The sequence below is a fragment of the Solanum dulcamara genome, chromosome 2 (genome assembly GCF_947179165.1).
Source record: "Solanum dulcamara chromosome 2, daSolDulc1.2, whole genome shotgun sequence".
NCBI lineage: Eukaryota > Viridiplantae > Streptophyta > Magnoliopsida > Solanales > Solanaceae > Solanum > Solanum dulcamara.
In genome coordinates, this window is record NC_077238.1 from 53,036,186 (window position 1) to 53,055,329 (window position 19,144).

The 19,144-nt window shown below is 33.7% G+C and overlaps 1 protein-coding gene across 1 annotated transcript; it reads left to right on the forward strand.

Moving 5' to 3' along the window:
• The first annotated feature begins 8,724 nt into the window (after window positions 1-8,724).
• On the forward strand, window positions 8,725-11,636 carry LOC129880569 (uncharacterized). Its single transcript, XM_055954656.1, has 2 exons — window positions 8,725-9,306; window positions 11,270-11,636. Exons 1-2 carry the CDS (start codon window positions 8,934-8,936, stop codon window positions 11,284-11,286), a joined length of 390 nt encoding a protein of 129 aa, XP_055810631.1. The 5' UTR covers window positions 8,725-8,933; the 3' UTR covers window positions 11,287-11,636.
• The last annotated feature ends 7,508 nt before the right edge of the window (window positions 11,637-19,144 follow it).

The window sequence follows — 19,144 nt, forward strand, 5'->3', positions numbered from 1 at the left end:
AGATGGGGAGGCTACCTTGATAGGCCATACTCCATTAATAACTCTTTTAACTTTGCTATATGGATCCACTAGCTTCATTATATTTTCATCTTTGAACCTACTTAGGTAATATAGTTTGGGACTAAAGGTTGCTAATAGGATTTTCTTGGGTAACTACAATGGCATATTGGACTAAACCCCACCTTAAAGTCCTCTCGGTGCTTAGACATTATCGCAACAAAAATTTCATGAAAATATAGTTAATAACATCATAATGAAAGATAATAATAGTATCAATCCATCTTTATAAAGGTAACATAAGAGTAGTTCATCTATCATCATCATAGTAAAATTATAATAATAGCTCATCCATCATAGGATTTATGTAATGTGGGTGTAGACCTTCCATTATTACGAATCATTATTCATCCAACATCTTTAGGTTCTTAGGTCACCCTATCATTAACTTTCTTGAAATATCAAAGAATAATCATTCAACACTTTTCATAAATCATTCATAAACCTTGAAGATCATTCAATAAATTTTTCATTAAATATAACTTAAAAATCATGATCATAACTCATAAGTGATATTAGAAATTAGCATATATCATGAATCATTGAAATTCATCTTAAAATCATACAATATGATGTGAATTATACATAAGGAGGCTAATAGCATTAAAATATATCATAATTAAGAAGACTCAATGCAACACTATATAATTTGGGCTTTTAGATGAACAAATCATAAGATAAATTGAGAGAAAACTTGGGATTCCATGGGTTAAAGGTACCCATAGATGAAGTCTCATATACCTTGACCCGTGTAATCCCTTGATTGAAGTGAATTGAATCTTGACCTAAATATTTCCCTTGAAATTGATTTAGAAAGAAGAAAACTCTTGAGAGGGAATTTAAAAGGGATTATTTTGTGATTTGGGAGTTATGATGAGAATGAGAGAGTTAAGAGTACTTAGATTAGTTAATAGGTAAGAATATAGTCCATAAACCATCCACATTCAATAAAGAAAATGGGGGATGACTAAAATACCCCCAACATAAAACTCAATTTAGGCACTTGGATGGGACTTATCCATGGACCGTGTTGGAAAATATAGTCTGTGGTCACCATCGTGTTGAGGGAATTGACTTCAGAGAAAAGTTCGTTGAAAGGGGTACCCACCACGGTCCGTGAAAGACGATACGGCCCATGTTAGGGAGGATATAATGGGGATGTCAAAAGGATCCACCACAAGAGACACCACGACTTGTGGTACACTCCACACATCATGGTCCCCCATCGTGATCCTTTCTCTGCAGACTTGAGTGTCTGGACTTTTACAACGGTAGCACACCACGAGAAGTGGTGAGGAACACGGCTTATGATGGCCTTCGTGGTCATCACCTAGTGTCAAAAAGTTGAGTTTTCTGAGAAATTATCCTTTGAACCTCGTTTTCTATCTTTTCAACTTCCAGGGTCTTACAACTAGCTTTATACTTGTTATGCCTCAATTGATTGTAGAACTTGAGTTATCAAATTTCATTTTTCTAATAAGCCAGTTATTGAGTGGAAGGGTAGTCTAGTAGTGCCTAAGGGTCATTTCATTTCATACCTTAAGGCCAGAAAGTTAGTTTCTAAGAGGAGTATCTACCCCATTGTTTGAGTTAGAAATACTAATATGGAGACACTATCCTTTTAGTTTCCAATCATGAATGAGTTTCCAAAATTCTTTCATAATGATCTACTTGGAGTTCCTACTGATGGGGAGATAGAATTTGGGATAGATGTCCTTCCTGATACACAACCTGTCTCTATTCCTTTATATAGGATGGCTCTAGTCGAGTTGAAAGAGTTAAAAAAGTAATTGAAAGATATCTTAGATAAGTGTTTTATCAAGATGAGTGTCTCACCTTGGGACACTCCTGTCCTATTCGTGTAAAAGAAAAATGACTCCCTTAGAATGTTTATCGACTACTGTCAGTTGAACAAGGTCATCATAAAGAATAACTACCCTCCTCTGATAATTAATGACTTGGTCGACCAACTTTAGGGTAACACTTGTTTCTCTAAGATAGACCTCAAATCTTGTTGTCATCAATTTAAAGTGAGAAAAAGTGGCATCCTGAAGACAACCGTCAGGACCCATTATGATCATTATAAGTTTTTTGTTATGCTTTTTGGTTTGACTAAACGCTTCTATGAGATTCATGAATCTCATGAATAGAGTGTTTAAGCAATACTTAGACATGTCATGTTCTTCAATAACATCTTGATTTACTTTAGAAATGAGGAGGATCATGTCAACTATCTCAGAATTATTCTTCATAATCTTAAGGATAGAGAGTTATATGCTAAATTTTATAATTTTGTGTTTTGATTTTCATCTATGCATTCGTAGGCCATATTATATTTGGTGAAGGCATCCGAGTTGATTCGCAGAAGATTAAAGCAATAAAAATGACTCATACCCATATCCCCAACTGATAGAAGGAGTTTCTTGGATTTGGTAGGTTACTACAAAATATTTGTAGGAGGATTCTAATTCATATCATCTCCATGGACTAAGTTGGCCTAGAAAAAGACTAAGTTCCAATGGTTTGAAGCTTGTGAGAAAAGTTTTCAGGAGTTAAAAACTAGATTGACTAATACTCCAGTGTTTTCATACCCAAGGAAACAAATAGTTTTGTTGTTTATTCTGATGCGTCGAGAGTTGGACTATATTTTGTATATATGAAGAAAGGTAAGGTGATAGATTATTCCTCCAAACAACTTAAAATCCATGAGAGAAATTACCCGACTCATGATCTTGAGTTTGTAGCAAGGGTATTTTCACTAAAGATATGGTGCCACTACCTTTATGGCATGCACGTGGTTGTATTTACTGATCACAAGAGTCTTCAGTATGTCTTTAGTCAGAAAGAGATAAACATGAGGCAGAGAAGATGGTTTGAGTTACTCAAGGACTATGATAAGAGCATCTTCTACCACCCATGTAAAGCTAATGTTGTTGATTCTCTTAGCAGGTTATTCATGGGGAGTGCTCCTCATGTTGAGGAAGGGAAGAAGGAGTTGGCTAAGGAAGTGCATAGACTTGCACATTTGGGAGTCGCCTTATAGACTCAGATGAAGGTTATGTTATTGTTTATATGGGTATGAATCATCACTGGTTATAGAAGTGAAGTAGAAGTAAAACTAAGACCCCGTCCTACTTTAATTAAAGGAAAATGGATGTTTATAAGTAGAAGGTGATGGTTTTTGCACAAGAGGGAGATGGTGGGTTGAGGTAACAAGTCAAAGTTGAGCATCAAAGGTCTTGTGGAATTAGGATATAGAGTGGCCATAATAAAAATGGGAGATGATCAAAATGGATTTTATCATAGACTTACCTTGATCTCGTCGACAACATGATTTGATTTCGGTGATTGTTGATTGGATGACTAAAAAACACATTTCTTATCAGTTAAGACTACAAATTCAAAAGAGGACTACATCATATTGTACATTTGTGAGATAGTCATACTTCATGGAGTTCCCTTGTCCATTATTTCAGATAGAGGAGCTCAATTGACCTTTTAGTTTTGGAAGTCCTTTCTGAAAGGTCTAGGTTAGATGGTGAATCTTAGTACCACATTCCATCTTCAGAAAAAAAAGCGCATGATTAAAACTCTAGAGGACATGTTGAGAGCTTGCGTCATTGATGTCAAAGGAAATTGGGATAACTGCTTGCCTCTTATAGAGTTTGTGTACAACAATAGTTATCACTCAAGTATTTAGATGGATCCTTATGAGGCTCTTTATGGCTAGAGATGTAGATTACCGATTAGTTAGTTCAAAATTGGTGAAGCAGAGTTAATAAGGCCAGACTTAGTGTATGATTGGGCCTTTAGACGAGTCGTAGGAAGGTATATGGACCATAGGTCGATACGTAGGTCAAAGTCAAAGTGATGGTCGATAAGTAGGTCAAAGTCAAAGTCCTAAGACCCTTTCCCTAATATTCTCTTACGAGAAAGGTTTATAATCCGTAAGAGGGTCTACTACCTATAAAGGGACATGTAGACCTACCCTTGCAATTCCAGTGAGCTCTAATTTGTGCACCCAGTTTCTACTTGAGGGATCCTACGGTCCATAGAAACTTTTATGGACCATAGGAGGCACCCGTAGACGGCTTCTATCAGTTTTAATGAGGGTAATTCCATCTTTTCCCCATCCTTTTCGAGTATAAACTTAGAAATTTTAGGGTTAATTTGAGTCCCTTATCAGTTTCATACAACCCTTTTCTCTCATAATCACGTCTACGACTTAGAGCAAGGTTTCAAGAGGAGAAAAGTTAAGGTTCAAGCGTCTTCATCGAATTCTTTGAGTTTCATCAAGAACATCATTCTTCCAAGTATGTAAGGCTACCCGCAGTGTCGGACTAAGTCCATCCGCATACCCTACATCTAAATTCAATCTATTGAAGATTAACCTAAGGATGTGATCCAAGTTTCCTGGAGTTCTTGAATTGAATTTCATTCATTCTATTGAATTTGAGTATTATTATTATTGAGTATATGTTCTTCAGGGGTAATTTTTTTTCCTTGGATTATAGTTCATAATTATCCCTTACATGAATCCTACATTAGTTGAAAAGTTGAAATAGTCGCATTGATGTAAAATATGCAAGATTTCAGATTTTGAGTATACTAAAGTATTCATGCGTTATTTTATCTTGAGAACGAGTTTGAGAAAGATGAGTGATTTTTATGCATTTACTGAAATTGAGAAAGTAAGTTAATTTAAAAGAGAACTATAATGAGTTTGAGAAAGAGTTGTGTCAGACTGAGTTATTTTCAATGAGACTTAAGAGATGTATTTTGAGTGTTTTACTCACAATATTATATGAGCATTAATGCGTGTTTTTAGTATTGAGCACCAATTTGGGTAAAAGTTTAGAAAACTCAAACATCATACACTATGTATCCAGCATAGGATAGGATTGTAGTGTTGGTTAGGATGACTCCGCAGTTCAGTCCTTGATACGAACTTTATATGGATCCATGAGTTGAGTTTGCATCCCTTATTTTGGCAAGGTAATGGACGACTCTGGTAATGTGAGAAGTACATTGTATCATCACGAGTATCATAGTAATGGTTGTCGGTTAGAGAAACTCTCCAAAAAAGAGAAAATAATACTTTTATTTTGCGTTGCATTTACTATCTTATATTTTGTAAAGCCTTGACAGTTTTGCATACTTGCATGCTTTACTTGAGTCGAGCTACTTTCAATATTTATTCATTAGTATTCAATTTAGTTTATTTCCATTCAGCCAATTTACGTACTGTACATTGCACGTACTGATGTCTTTCGATTTTGTGTCATTTTATGATGCAAATACAAGTGTTAGAGATCATCAACTGACGATTGGTTGAAGATCACATTTTCCCAGCTTTTGGTGAGACCTTCTTGCATTCAGAAGAACTCTTTTCTAGTTTATTTATTTAGTATTTTTAGTTCATTTAAGTTGTCATGGACATGTCTTAGGACCTATTCTGATTACTTCAAGGCTTTATAGACAAAGTAGAGAGTCGGCCTAGTATTTCGTTATTGATATTTTAAAACTTGATTCATTTCATATATTTCAGAGTATTTTAGACATATACATGAGAAGTGTTATTTTTACACTTTGCATGCCTATCTTGTTAAACTATTGTATCTGAGATTAAGTCTTCCACTGATAGTTATCTAGGCCAAGGGTTTTCTTGGGACCAATAATGATTTTTGAATGCCGGGTACGCCTTTAGTGTAGACTCGGGGCGTGACATTACATTCTTCAAGCATTGCACATAGTTCTACACATCCTCGTTATTTTCAATCATGTTTGCTTGATTCTTTTTCTTTTCCTTCTTTGAAAAGCGAAAATCCATAGTTCTATGCCCAACCTTTCCGTAGTTGTGACAATTGACTTTGATATTGTTCTTAGGCAGGTAGCCTTTTGGTCTAACGACTTCTTTCTCTTTTTGAAGTTTGTCTATTCTTCAATTAATATTTGTCCCTGCTATTGTCGAACTTATGCTAGTATTTTTCTCTGCAACTTTGTTATCTTCTTCTATTGTTAGATGAACAATCAAGTCTTCGAGAGTCATTTTCTTTTGATTGTGCTTCAAATAATTTTTGAAGTGTCTCCATAGAGAAGGCAGTTTCTCAATAAATGTTGCTTCTTGAAATGCCTCATTTATGACCATACAAATAATGGATAATTTAAAGTCAATAATCCATTCAACAATTTCAATAATAAAAATATTGGATTGACTATACCTTCTAACAAGAGATCATGAATAATGTCTTGTAGTTTATGTCTTGAGACATGAAAGTCTTCATGTCAATCATATTAAAGACCAAAATATTTACAGCCACGAACTTCTTCAATCCTGCATCTTCAATTTTATTTTATTCTCAAGAGCATACCATAGTTCTCTAGAGGTTCTACAAACACTAAATACGTTGTATAATCCATCTTCTAATTCATTCATGCCTTAGTCACAATAACGTTTTCATTTTCAGGAGTTCCTTCTTTTAACGTAGAAACCTATTCATTGATGAAACGTTGTAGACTAAGAGTGGTCTGATAGAAGAATATTTTCTACTATCACCATATGAAACAAATATCACTGAACTTTCTCTGCTTGTTTGTAGTAGCCATTGTTGTAGCAAGTGGTGTTTGACTTGACGAAACAGTATTTGTTGAAGTAGCGATAACACCGTTAACAACAAAAATATTTTATTTTTCTGTATCAATAGTCATTTTTATTTTCTTGGTAAAGAATTGAAACAACCTTAGTAAACCAATGAAGTTTTTATATTCTTCAAATCAAATACAAATGACTGAATTTATTCGGTGAAGTCTTTATGTTCTTCAAATCGAATACAAACAAATAGATTTTACTTGTTGAAGTTCTTATATTCTTCGAATCGAGTAACAGATTGAGTAGAAAGTCTAAAACTTTAGTCTCAATAAGAAAGTTAAAAATCAAAAGATTTTAGTCCCCAATCCAACTTAAGACACAGTAAAACATAAAAATTTAAATTCCTTAGGCTTGCTATCTACTGTTAGAAAAGTAAACCACAAATATTTTTAAGATGGATAGAAAAATATTTGGGGCCACAAAATTTACTGTATGTCCTTAAGAAATTTAATCCTCTCACTTTATTCGAGATTGTGAATTGTTTCCTCCGACGATAAAATAGAGATACATGTTAAAGAAGTAGTGACATTTTAAACTTCAGTAACTTCAGCAAACTCAAAAGCCAGCAATGAAATCATATAAAGAATTGACTTTATTTATAAAAAAAAATGTATGTAGGAGAAGAAAAATATTAGATGCAAAAACTGAGAAAAAACCTCACTTTTTATAGCCAACAATTCGAGTTGAATAGTTGCTAATTTACCTTGTTTAGAATAGACTCACCCGTTCCGAACAAGTATGGTGCCTGTTGGGAGGAGATGTCTGTTCTGAAGGAATAAATCCTTTCAGAAACAATTCCGTAAATTTTATATTAATTCTGTGAATTAATTAATAAATAAATAATTATGCGAATCAATATTAGGAAAAAGCCAAAGCCAAAATCATAGCCGAGCCAAGTGAGCGACGACGATGACGGCGTTAGGGGACACTCTTTTTTTAATACTTTAAGAGCTAAAGGAAGGTTCTATAATATAAAGAAAAAACTTTTTTTCTATTCTACCAATGAGGGAGAAATGACTTTTTATTTTTCCGTCACTTAGTTCCCACACATTTCTCAATTCACACATTACTTAAACCCAACAACTACTTAAATATATTGCCCATGCCTTCTATATTTTTTCATTTTAAACATACGAGTAACTCACTTTTTCTCTTCCACAAAATTGAAAAACAAATATGTCATCTTAGTCAAGGCTTTAAAGGAAACATGTCGTTTCACACTTTGATAAACAACTTGGTTAACTTAAGTAGTAAAGAGATTCTTGCATACGATTTCAAGGTTAGAACTTCAAAGGAAACGAACCGTTTCGCACTTTGATAACCAACATGACTAATTTAAATAGAAAATCAGATTCAACCTTTTCTGGGCAAAACTTCAACCTTCTCAAAACAATCGTCATAGAAAAGATAGTGATTAAACAAAACCACAAAACTAAATCTTGACCTAATGAGATATTATCGTGTAAGTTATTGATCTTACACTTTTGGCAAACTCCAAATAATATAAACTCTCCCAATCTCTGTTTTCAAGATATTTATCTAGAATTTTAGAATATCGTACAGATAACATGTTATAAAATTATATAAAAAATATATATATTAGGAAAAAAGAGAAGTGAAAAGATTTTTTTATTTCTCTTGATAAATTAATTACAATAAAAAAAATCTCTTGATTCATAGAGAAAAGAACCAACTTGGCTCCTCTTTGTTGAAACCCTTTTTAGGAGCTTTCATCTTTTTGCTTTTATGATAATGCGAACTCGCAATCTTAAAATTAAAAATGAAGGCTGCTACCCATTTGAACAATTCCTTCTTGTTAAGACTAACTTGGTTCCAAAGTTAGATTGCAAACTTTTTCTTTAAAAAGAAATACAGATTAGATATTTATCGTAATACAAATATACGTATTTACTAACACAATTCAAATATTGAAGTGAATTTTAAAGATATTAGGTGATTGGTCAATGTAGTGCGTGGAGGAGAAGGGCCGGAGGGGGGGGGGGGGGATTGTCTGATGAGTGATCGGAACAGCAGCGCCGCGTCTTTCACTTTTTGGGTCAGAGAGCGCCTCCAATAAAGTTTGATTGGATAAATATCAATTAATCAGAAATTTTATCCACTTGCCTCGTTTTCTGCATTATCTCTTTTTTTTCTTTAAGATAGGATCTTTTTTCTCCTCTTAATTCTTCTGAAATAAAAGGAAAGAGAAACTTGGAACTTTACCAACATGATGAGAAGTCAACAGGATCAACAATCTAAGCTTCTTTACGAGCTTTCCTCTTTGATTTTTAACATTCTGCGTTCTCCAACGACGCCGTTCGAGTTTTCCGACCAGTCGCCTGTTATCCAACGCAGTACACAGACGCCGCCAGCGAGGCCGATGCAGCAGATTACTCCGGCGGGCTTTGCTTCCCTGCTTCTGGGTATTTCTATGGCTTTAATGCTCTGCGGATCTGTAACGTTCTTCATTGGGTTTTTCATGATGCCATGGATTCTTGCCTTCGTGTTGATTTTGTATCTAGCTGGAATTGTTTCTGTTTTGTCCATGATTGGACGAGCCATTTTCTGCCCTATGCCTTCATCACAATCACATGGTCAACGTAAGGATTGTTCTCCTTTGCAGTTTTTCGATTCTGAGTCTTCTCTTTCTTTGTAAAATTTGCACTTGTTAGTTAATGATTTGGGAATTCCTTTGATGTTTCCTTAGCTGTTCAGCTTGGAAACTCTATTCTTGGCCTTACTTCTTTTGTATGTCTTGCGCTTAATTGCCTTGTTACTGGCTCAGGATTATTGTGAACTCCCTTTTGAACTATTATTTTCATTCATATCTTCTTTTCGTTAGATTCATTAATAGTGTTGACTAGTTATAGAATATGGATCTAAGTTCAATTTAAAACTATTACTATCGTAGTCTAATGATTTAGCAGGTTATTTACATTATTTGCTAGGTATCAGCTCATATAAGTTCAACTCTTTAATGGTGAAATCAGGTCTTATTGTATAAGATGATTATATACTCGCTGACACCAGGTATGCACTTGTACTAATCGAATCAAAATGGAAACTATGAGATGGTTGATGATTTTAACTAATAATGCCTTCAGATTTACCAAAAATAAGTTAAAACTCTTACAAAGGCGCAGAGGTTTGGCCGGGGAGATTTGGGCACGAATGAATGTTTCCATGGAAGTGGATGTAAAAACTTTTTTTCTTGAAAGAATGAAAACTGGAAGGTGAGGTAAATCGGGTGAGTTCTGTGGGTAATGTTTTCTGGTAGCTCTGATAGTTCTTTTGTCAAGAACTCATAATTTGGAGTTGGACACCTTTATTTATCAGAGTTTTCCTCATTGTTCTCCTTGTACTTCACCTTTGTGATTTGTGAATCTGATTTCATTCTCTCTATGGTGTCCTAATTTACTGGCTTACCACATTTCTTATGCAAATTTGCTAAATATGTTAAAAACCAAATTGCCTCATTAATTTTGCGTGGTTTCCAAACTTAAGGATCGATTAGTAGGGGTTGGGATTTCTCTAGATAGGATTCAATTGGTTTCTTTGGGCTTTCCAATATAGTATTAGCAACTGTTTGGCCTGGGGTTATCATTCACATATATCAGATTAGCTTGATTTTTGTTACATTGTCAACTTGGCATCCATGTTTCTTAATATTTCCAGTAACGGAGTTAGTGGAAGTATAATGAAAATAGTCACAAGAAGATCCACTGCCAAGAGTGGGGAAGGGGACGGGACTATTTTTCACTTTGCTAAAGTTTGATTTACTGTATATCTAGAAAAACAAATAAAGTATATTAGTACAAAGTCTAACTGGACATAACAGAATTTTCTTCATTGAGAATGAGTAATTATTTATAATGTATTTTAAGGTATAAGAACTTATTTTGCTACACAGAGTTGTAATTTATTATGGTGAATTGATGATGATGATGCATGTCAGCAATGAAACTTGGGGAGGGCATGCATAAATTTTAAACTGCAATTTGTGGAGAATCTTGAAGTATGGGAGGCTTTGCGAACGTTTCTTGGCACCTGTAGTCGCAAATTCTTAGCATCTGCATTCTACCTATATGAGAAGACAACCTAATTTTAAGCTTCTCGTTGACAAGCTATGTAGTCAGTACAATCAGCTTATGATATCAGTAGTTACTGGGTGTAGAGATAACCAGTTATTTATGTGCTTAAGATTTAAAACTTATATCTAAATTTGTTAGGGGACTTCACTACAACTCATTAGCTTCTATGCTTTAAGGAAAATAGCATGGCACAGATATCAGCTTTGTTTACTCCTCCGCTGAATTCAATCAGTCTGCTGTTTCCCTTTTTGTGGGATGTTGAGATGCTGGTGTGGTGATAGTTCAGTTCTTGTGATATCTCGTGTTTCCTATCTCTGTTGACTCGTTTATTTGTATTTTCTATGTTTCCCTAGAATGATTGATGTGACAGTGTTGAGATTCTCATGTCGTGCAAGATGTATTCTCCAGTTTTATGTGATTTATCATGTTTCATATTGTCTTTTGGCTCATTTGTTTGTATTCTGTATTGCAGCCTGTAAAATATTATGAAGCAATTTAAACATTTGTACTGGGACAGAACAAGGGTGAGGAGCATGGTTGAACTCTTTAGTATGTGCAGTTTCTTGCAATGTTTCAAGAATGTATGCAGGATCTATACATTGCATGGTCCTTATTGCAGGAGGACAGCTTAGGCATTTGAAAGTGAAAATACTTGATTAGCAAACACTTACTGTATAGAAAGACTCAAAATGGATGTGCCACGTTCTTTTATCTTAGTGCACTATGTTGTATATCTTGTCCCATTAGAGATGTAGAAACAGTAACCCGAGTGATCAAAGCTTAATTAGTATTTAGCTGCGAGTATTTCCCTGATATAAAGGAAAATCTCCTTGTTCCAACAGCTCTTCAATTGTAAGCTTTGAATTTGAAAACTGACCATCTTCTTTGCATATTTTATTTTTCAGCAAAAGCCACGCATAACTATTGTGTATGTTATGCGTTTTATGAGGAAGAGGATACCCTAATACTCTTTTTCCTAGTAGATATATTTCGGAAGAAAGGCTCAAAATAATCCTTTATATTTGAGCCTGGGGGTGTGGGTGGATGAGGGGCAGGGGAAAAGTAGTGGGAGGCGTGTGTAAATTAAAAATGTAGGTTTTTGGAATTGTGTCATTATTATTATTAATTAAAAAATAGAGAAGGATTTAAAATATTCTTAAACTATTGAAATTGCTATAGAAATACTTTTCGTTAACTTATTAGTTACGAAATGTTCTTGGAGTTAACATTTATGGTCCTTTTATACCGTTTTCACAAAGAGTCTAATTAATTCATTTAATTACCATTCTCATTTAATGTGTGTCACTATTTGATTCGTTGTAAAAATCAGTTAACTAAAATTAAATTAATCCAACCCAAATCCAAATCCACCAAAATTAAAAATATCTGATATGCCGATCCAACTAAAAGCCAATTATTCTAAAGGGGAAAAACATAAAGCATTAGATTCTTATATAAAAGAACAAAAATTAAAATAACTCAAGTAGCTAATACCATAATTTCTCCTTTCTTTAAATAGTAATAGATTTAATTAAAATTCAGAAACATGAAGAAAGAAAAATAATTGTTTACCTAAACATTTATGTTAATTATGTTATCATGCAAAAAAAATTATTGCATAATTTAGCATACACGTGCAACGCACGTACCGAGAAAATAGTTAAGAGATAAATGTAAAAATATACCTAAATTATTTTTTATTTTGAGTTTTATACCTAAACTATTGAAAGTGTGAGTTTTATACCTAAACTATTACTTATTATTTTGAAAAACACACTTTAGTGGTGTTGTAATACACTCTCTACTCTCTCTATTTTTTTTTAAAAAACATTGCCATATAGCTTTCCCCATGGATAAAATGTTCCACCTTGAGAAAAATTAAACAATCTATTAATATTAGTTAAAAATTAAAGACTAAAATATTTTTATCCCCAAAAAAGAAATTATTTTTTATAAAAGAAATTACTTTTTTAAAAAAGAAATTATTTTTTAAAATATAAAATTTAAAATATTTTGCTCACGCATTCCACCATATTACTTTTTTAAAAAAGAAATTATTTTTTAAAATATAAAATTTAAAATATTTTGCCCATAACCTTATTACTGCTAAGGACGTATTTTCATTGACAAAATTTGAGTTTATGGAATTGCTAGATATGAATCTATATGTAGTAAATGACACACATCAGTAAGATTACATGCCCTCCATACCAAATTGCAATATCTTTATTGGAGCAGCTGGCGTGGTCAAAGTGAGAACATTGTTGTCCATCTTGCAACGTCTCTACAACGACTAGACAATGGAACTTAAGGTACTAATCATTAGATATTATATGTGATTATATATAGAATAGGTTTACAGGTTGTTTTCCTTGTTAATGTATTGGGCTTGTAATTTTGGTTAAGAGAAATTCTTGTGGGCTATCACATTATATTTTGATATTTTGGCATAATGAATTAGGTGATTAAATATTAGGTGTATTGTATTATGTGAATTCCACTAGAGTTATGATATTAGAAGAATTGAGGCTTAACCCTAGGCTTGAGTTTTAGAGAATTAATTATAGAGTTGGGCGAGTTGTTGAGTCTAGGTTAAACATATATATATATTATTGGTGTCTAAGGATTCATTTGGTTACGAATATTGTATACTTGATAGATTGGAAATGTGAGGCATTAAACAAAGGAAAGACATTGCTGAATTAGATTGCTTGACTTTTGGTTCTTCGATTGAGGTAGGTTATGGTTTATTCTATATCATAAATAAACTATTAATAGTGATTGACAGTCATTGAGTAATGTATGCAGTTTACTATGCATTTAACTATTATGGTTTGAATGGTTGACATATTGTTGTGATTGGTCTGAAATACAAAGACCGTGAAATTCATAATCTTGAACTTGCACTATCAAAAATGGTGCCTTAAATAAAGAAGGCTTGATGAAATATTATTAATGAAGTGAAATATAATAATAAAGATTAATAAACTAATTATATTTGAATTGGGTGTCATGAGTCAACATGGTATATCACATTCCTGCATGATATATTTGGATTGGGTGTCACGTTCTAGCATGGTAATATTAAAGAAAACCAAATTAAAATGACTTAATTCTACCCAATCTCCAATAATTTATTTCTCAAAAGAGCGTGATGTGGAGGCCTGAGTCCTTATGTTTGATCTTGATATTGTTGGCTGGTTATGTAATTGTTCATTGTGCTGTTACTTGATCTTGATCTTGTTGGTTGCCTCTTGTTAAGTGATATGGTTGATTTCCTGCTATTACTTTATGCATATTGATTTCTTTTTTGAGTCAGATGATGATACCTACTTAGTACATGTTGTCCTGTATTGACCCCTACTTGTATTTTTCTTTATTTTATTTTATAGAGTGTAGCGAGTGTTTCATCGACTTTGAATCGACGTCATATCTAGCCACTGTCTAGTACATCAGGTTCCAGGGTGAGCTATTTCTTTTTAGTCGTGTTAGATTCTCTCGAGCATGGCATGATGTTCTTAGTTTTTAGACACATTAAGTTATTTATTTATTCTGGTATTTGATATTTTCAGACTTAGTTTTTTTTTAATTAGATGTCCTTGAAGTGATGACTTTTATGTTTTGGGAAAACGTATCTAATATACTTTAGTGCTTTAATTACTTTTTATTTTCATAAATTGAGCTTTCGCGTTATTGTCATATTTTATAAGTTAGAGTTTATATCATTAGTTCTCCCACTTAAGAGGTTAAACGTGAGTGCCACTCATAGTCCATTTTGGATCGTGACAAACTTAGTATAATATCTTTAGGTTCGATGATCTCATCACACAAAGATAGGTCTAGTAGAGTCTTGCAGAACAATACGGGGCCGCCTTTATTTTATTCAAGAGGCTACGGGACCTTAGGAAAAATCCATTCCTTCTTTCTTTCATGCTATTACTTAAATCCAATTGGTATCTGTTTTTCTTAACTCTATCTTCGCAAATAATCGAAATTAGAGCAACAAAAATGACTGATCCATTCGTTAGAGATGGTACTAAAGTAGAGTACTGTAAGGAGCATGTGCAATTTGATAAATCGAGTATGTGAACGATTGTAATAGGCACCAGACTGGTTGATTGTGGGTGGTTAAAATCCTTAGAGATAGATTTAGATGAATAGATATATTTGATATGGGCACTATGAAAGGAGTATATTGTGTTATTCGACCTTGGTTATGTACATTCTTATGTTACCACCTACTTCATTTTAAATATGGCTTGGAGTAGGATTTGCTATATATGCCCCGGCGTATTTCCATATAGATAGGTGATTTCTTAGTATTGGAACAGGTGTACCGATACTGTGATTATCATCTAGGTAGGGTGACATCCTTGGGAAGAGTTGGTCATTTGAGTAATGGAAGATTGGGTGTTGTTTGGGATAGTTAAAGTATACCAATGGTTCTACACGAACCACTTTGCTTATAAGAATATATTGAAAAGCTACCATGAATACTTACAGTTGTCTGATGGTCTTAAGATTCATCTAGTTATTGTGTTCACATCCTGACTATGTGTGATTGAATGTAGGGACCATTGAGTCTAATCTGTCTCTCTTAAGGGTTGTTTACAATTACAGCTACTGATCTAATATTTTTGATAGTGTTGTTAGAGGTTCTGTATGACTTGGGCAGTATCTTCTAACTTTTTTATAGAGTAGTATCTCCCTCGGACTTTGAGGGACAAAAGGAGTCAGTCCTTGAATATAGGGCAAGGGAAGATATCTGTTGCAGCCTATAAAGCCATGTTTCGTGCCTTATCCAGATATGCTACTTAGCTTTGCTTTAGTCCAGAAGAGCTAATTTCACCACTTTGTGAAGAGATTGAGGTTAGAATCTCTCTATGATTTCATAGGTTGAATGTATATCAAAGATAATCATGATAGTGTATATCAAACGGGGTTATGATACGAGTATAACAATGACATTGATACTTACTGATTAGAGTTATGGGTTATGTTGCTTCTGCTATCGACCTGGCCTACGAAAGGGTTCATATCACTTTTGGCTGGGGATTGAAATACTTTAGTAATATATGGCAGTTACATAATGGGTAAAAAGGTGTAGACTATCTCGATACAATCTTTCTGATGGATATGATGTATTCTAATGGTTGATCTATCAGAATTTCATGGTGTGGTACTAGTGGCATATAGAAATGGATATATAGATTGTCAAATGAGAATACTAACTACTTAAGGATTTATCAGTTGTATCATATGATCGTATAATGAGATTCAATGTTGCATTCATAGTTGAGAAACCAACTAGTTTTTTACTACGGACGCTTGGGTTAAGATTATTTATAAGGAAGATTTTAGTGGTGGATATTTGATACGATTAATGCATTTAGGTTGTCGAGTGTATTCTAAGGATTCTAAATGAGGATCGATGATTTTATCATAAGCTCCAAGGGAGTAAATCGATATAGGAATGACAAGATTTTGGGTAACGTAAGTCCCAACAAGTAAACTGGGTAAAGATAATTTGAAGATTTTAGTAAGAAAGTGCATATAAAATTAGGTTAGTTCTTTGGATTTGATTGATATAGCTGGGTTTGAGGTGTCATGTCGATAATAAGGTTGACTTGTGGTGATAGAAAGGGCTATTGAGCATGATGGTAACAAAAGTTTGTGATAGATTGTGAATGGGATGCAACTATATGGTATCAATTTATGATTAAATAGTTTCAGTATTGTAATAACGACTTGCGAGTATCTAAATTTGTGGTTTGCTACTATTTGGTGAGTAGCATAGTGGTATGGAAAGTCATAGGATGTATTGAGATACTGCTCAATTAGAATTGAAATAAGCTAGAGTCATAAATGAAAAAAAATTAGTGGAATGTAGTTTAACCTTTAGAAAGAGCCGAGAATAAAAATAGTTACTTTGATTGCAATGCCAAAGATGTATCTTCAGAGAGAGTGGAGAATTAGATTCAAAGACACATGGTTTCATATATTTTTCTCTTGTTATGGTGATATTGGCATGTGCCATTTATATGGGTTAAAGTTGTTGGATAAGATTTGAGAAAGAAGTCTACAAACATTCGGCTCGAGAGTGGTGATAAGTTCTTTTGTGGTTCGAGTTTGTTAATTGGTACAATTGGATTTTTAATGAAGGATATATTAAGGTCGATGGAGAGATGATCAACAATAAGTTAAGATACATGAATTCATAAAGATCTTAAAGGTATGAGCTAATGTTGATAGATAAGGGAATTAGGTGACACTGTAGGAATCAGAATTCAAGTTTTTCATTGTGAGTCTACATTTGTGGTAGTATGTTTTGTCACAGTATGTGTTGATAATGTAATAAATGATCGACCACATTGGGAATTGATAATTTAGAAGGACTTATGCATGGCTTGGATTGTAAATTTTGTTACTATGGATTGTAAAAGGACCTAAGAAAGGGTTTCACTTAAATTTTTGGTTTAGACGATAATGTAAAATGTCATGGGTTTTTGTTCAAAGGATAAGATTGGTAAACGAGTTAGTGAAAGGAACAATAGTCTGGTATATTAAAGAGTTCAAGGTATGTAAAATTTGCGTCATGGGAAGAATCTAAGAAAGAGAAGAAATAGGACATCTCGCATAGACCCTTGGTTCTGAGTTTAAGGTTGTATGGATTTTTTCCTTTGAGTTCAAATATGATCATGTAATGTGAACTAGTTTGGAACAAACTTACTAAGAGTTTATCAACAACGTTTCTGAAATTTGGTTTTGATTCGAGTGACTAGTAGTGATGTGTGGAAGATGCTATATTTTTGTGTTGATTTGGATTGTTAAAATTGTCTTAGATGACTTATAGGGGAGCTACATTATGGACCTACAGTTCTATATGATTATTGAGAATTTTTTTAGGGGATTGAAACTACTCTATTGATGGGACTACACAAACTGTTGTGATATGTTACATAGACACTTGATGGTAAATAGATATTTTGTGTTCATAGTATACAAAATTATTAGGGTGTCCAAGAATCTCTCTATGTTTTGGCACAAGGTATATGATTATTTAATTTATATTATTCTTATAGAGGCTCACAGTTCGAGGTACTCTATATATCATGACCTGAAATAACATTATTGGTGAAGTAGAATGAAGCGTGACATTGTTGATTTTGTTGCTCATTGTCCAAATTGTCAACAAGTAAAATATGAGCACCCGAGGATAAAAAGGAAACTTCAGAGAATGTCCATTCCTAAATGGAAGTGGAAAAGGATTGCAATGCATTGTGTGGTTGGTCTTCTAAAGACAATGGTAAGTTTGATTCGATATGGTGATTGTTGATAGATTAACTAATTCTGCACACTTCATTCTAGTTAAGGTGACTTAGAATGAAGAAAAGTTAGCCAAAATTAGTATTCGCGAATGGTTTGATATCATGGAGTTCCAATTTCCATCATATCAGATAGAGGTATGCAATTTAATTCTAACTTTTGGAGGACCTTTCAAGCAAAGTTAGGTACTAGATTGGATTTTAGTACCACATTGCATCCTCAGACCGATGGAAAGTCTGAGCAGACAATTCAAGTAATAGAGGATATGTTTCGTGCATACATGATAGATTTTGATAGTCATTAGGATCAGTTCATACCCTTGGCAGAGTTTTCATACAATAATAGCAATTACTCAATTATTGATATGGCTCTGTTTGAGATATTATATGGTAGTAGATGTAGGTCCCTCTTTATCGAGGGCAAGTTATGAGTTTGATTTTTTCTAAAGACTTATGTTATATTCATGTTGAGGTGAGCTAGGGACATGTCTTAGCCCCCACCCTTCTTGATTAATAGAGGAATTTGTTGGACAAATTATGTAGAGTCTATGTTGTCTTACTCCTATTCTTTTATGATTCATATTTGAGACTCTTTGATTATGTCATTTCTTCTTTACTTTACCCTAGTTATGCTTATGATACGTCAAGAGGCTTGGTTGGAGTCCTTTGGGGTTTCAATTATTGTGTCACATCTAGGGTGTAGTCCGGGTCATACAAACTTGATATCAGAACATAAGGTTTAAGATTTCCTAGGAAGTCCAACATGCTGTGTCAAGTAAAGTCTTATTCATAGGTGTGAGGCATGCTACATCTATGAATAAGAGGCTATAATATATTTTAGGAAATCCTCACTTCTTTCATGATTTATGTCGTGCAATAGAGTATATGTTAAGACTTCCTCTCCCTAATAATTATTCTTTGCGATTTTCAAAACTTCCTCCAAGAAGAACACCTATGCAAAAAGGGCTCAATGCTAATGAATACCAAGATCCTCTGGTCCCTCAAGGCAATGGTCCCCTACT

Bases quoted from the DNA above. Each gene is read 5' to 3' on its own strand.
- LOC129880569 (XM_055954656.1), top strand. From the start codon at position 8,934: ATGATGAGAAGTCAACAGGATCAACAATCTAAGCTTCTTTACGAGCTT.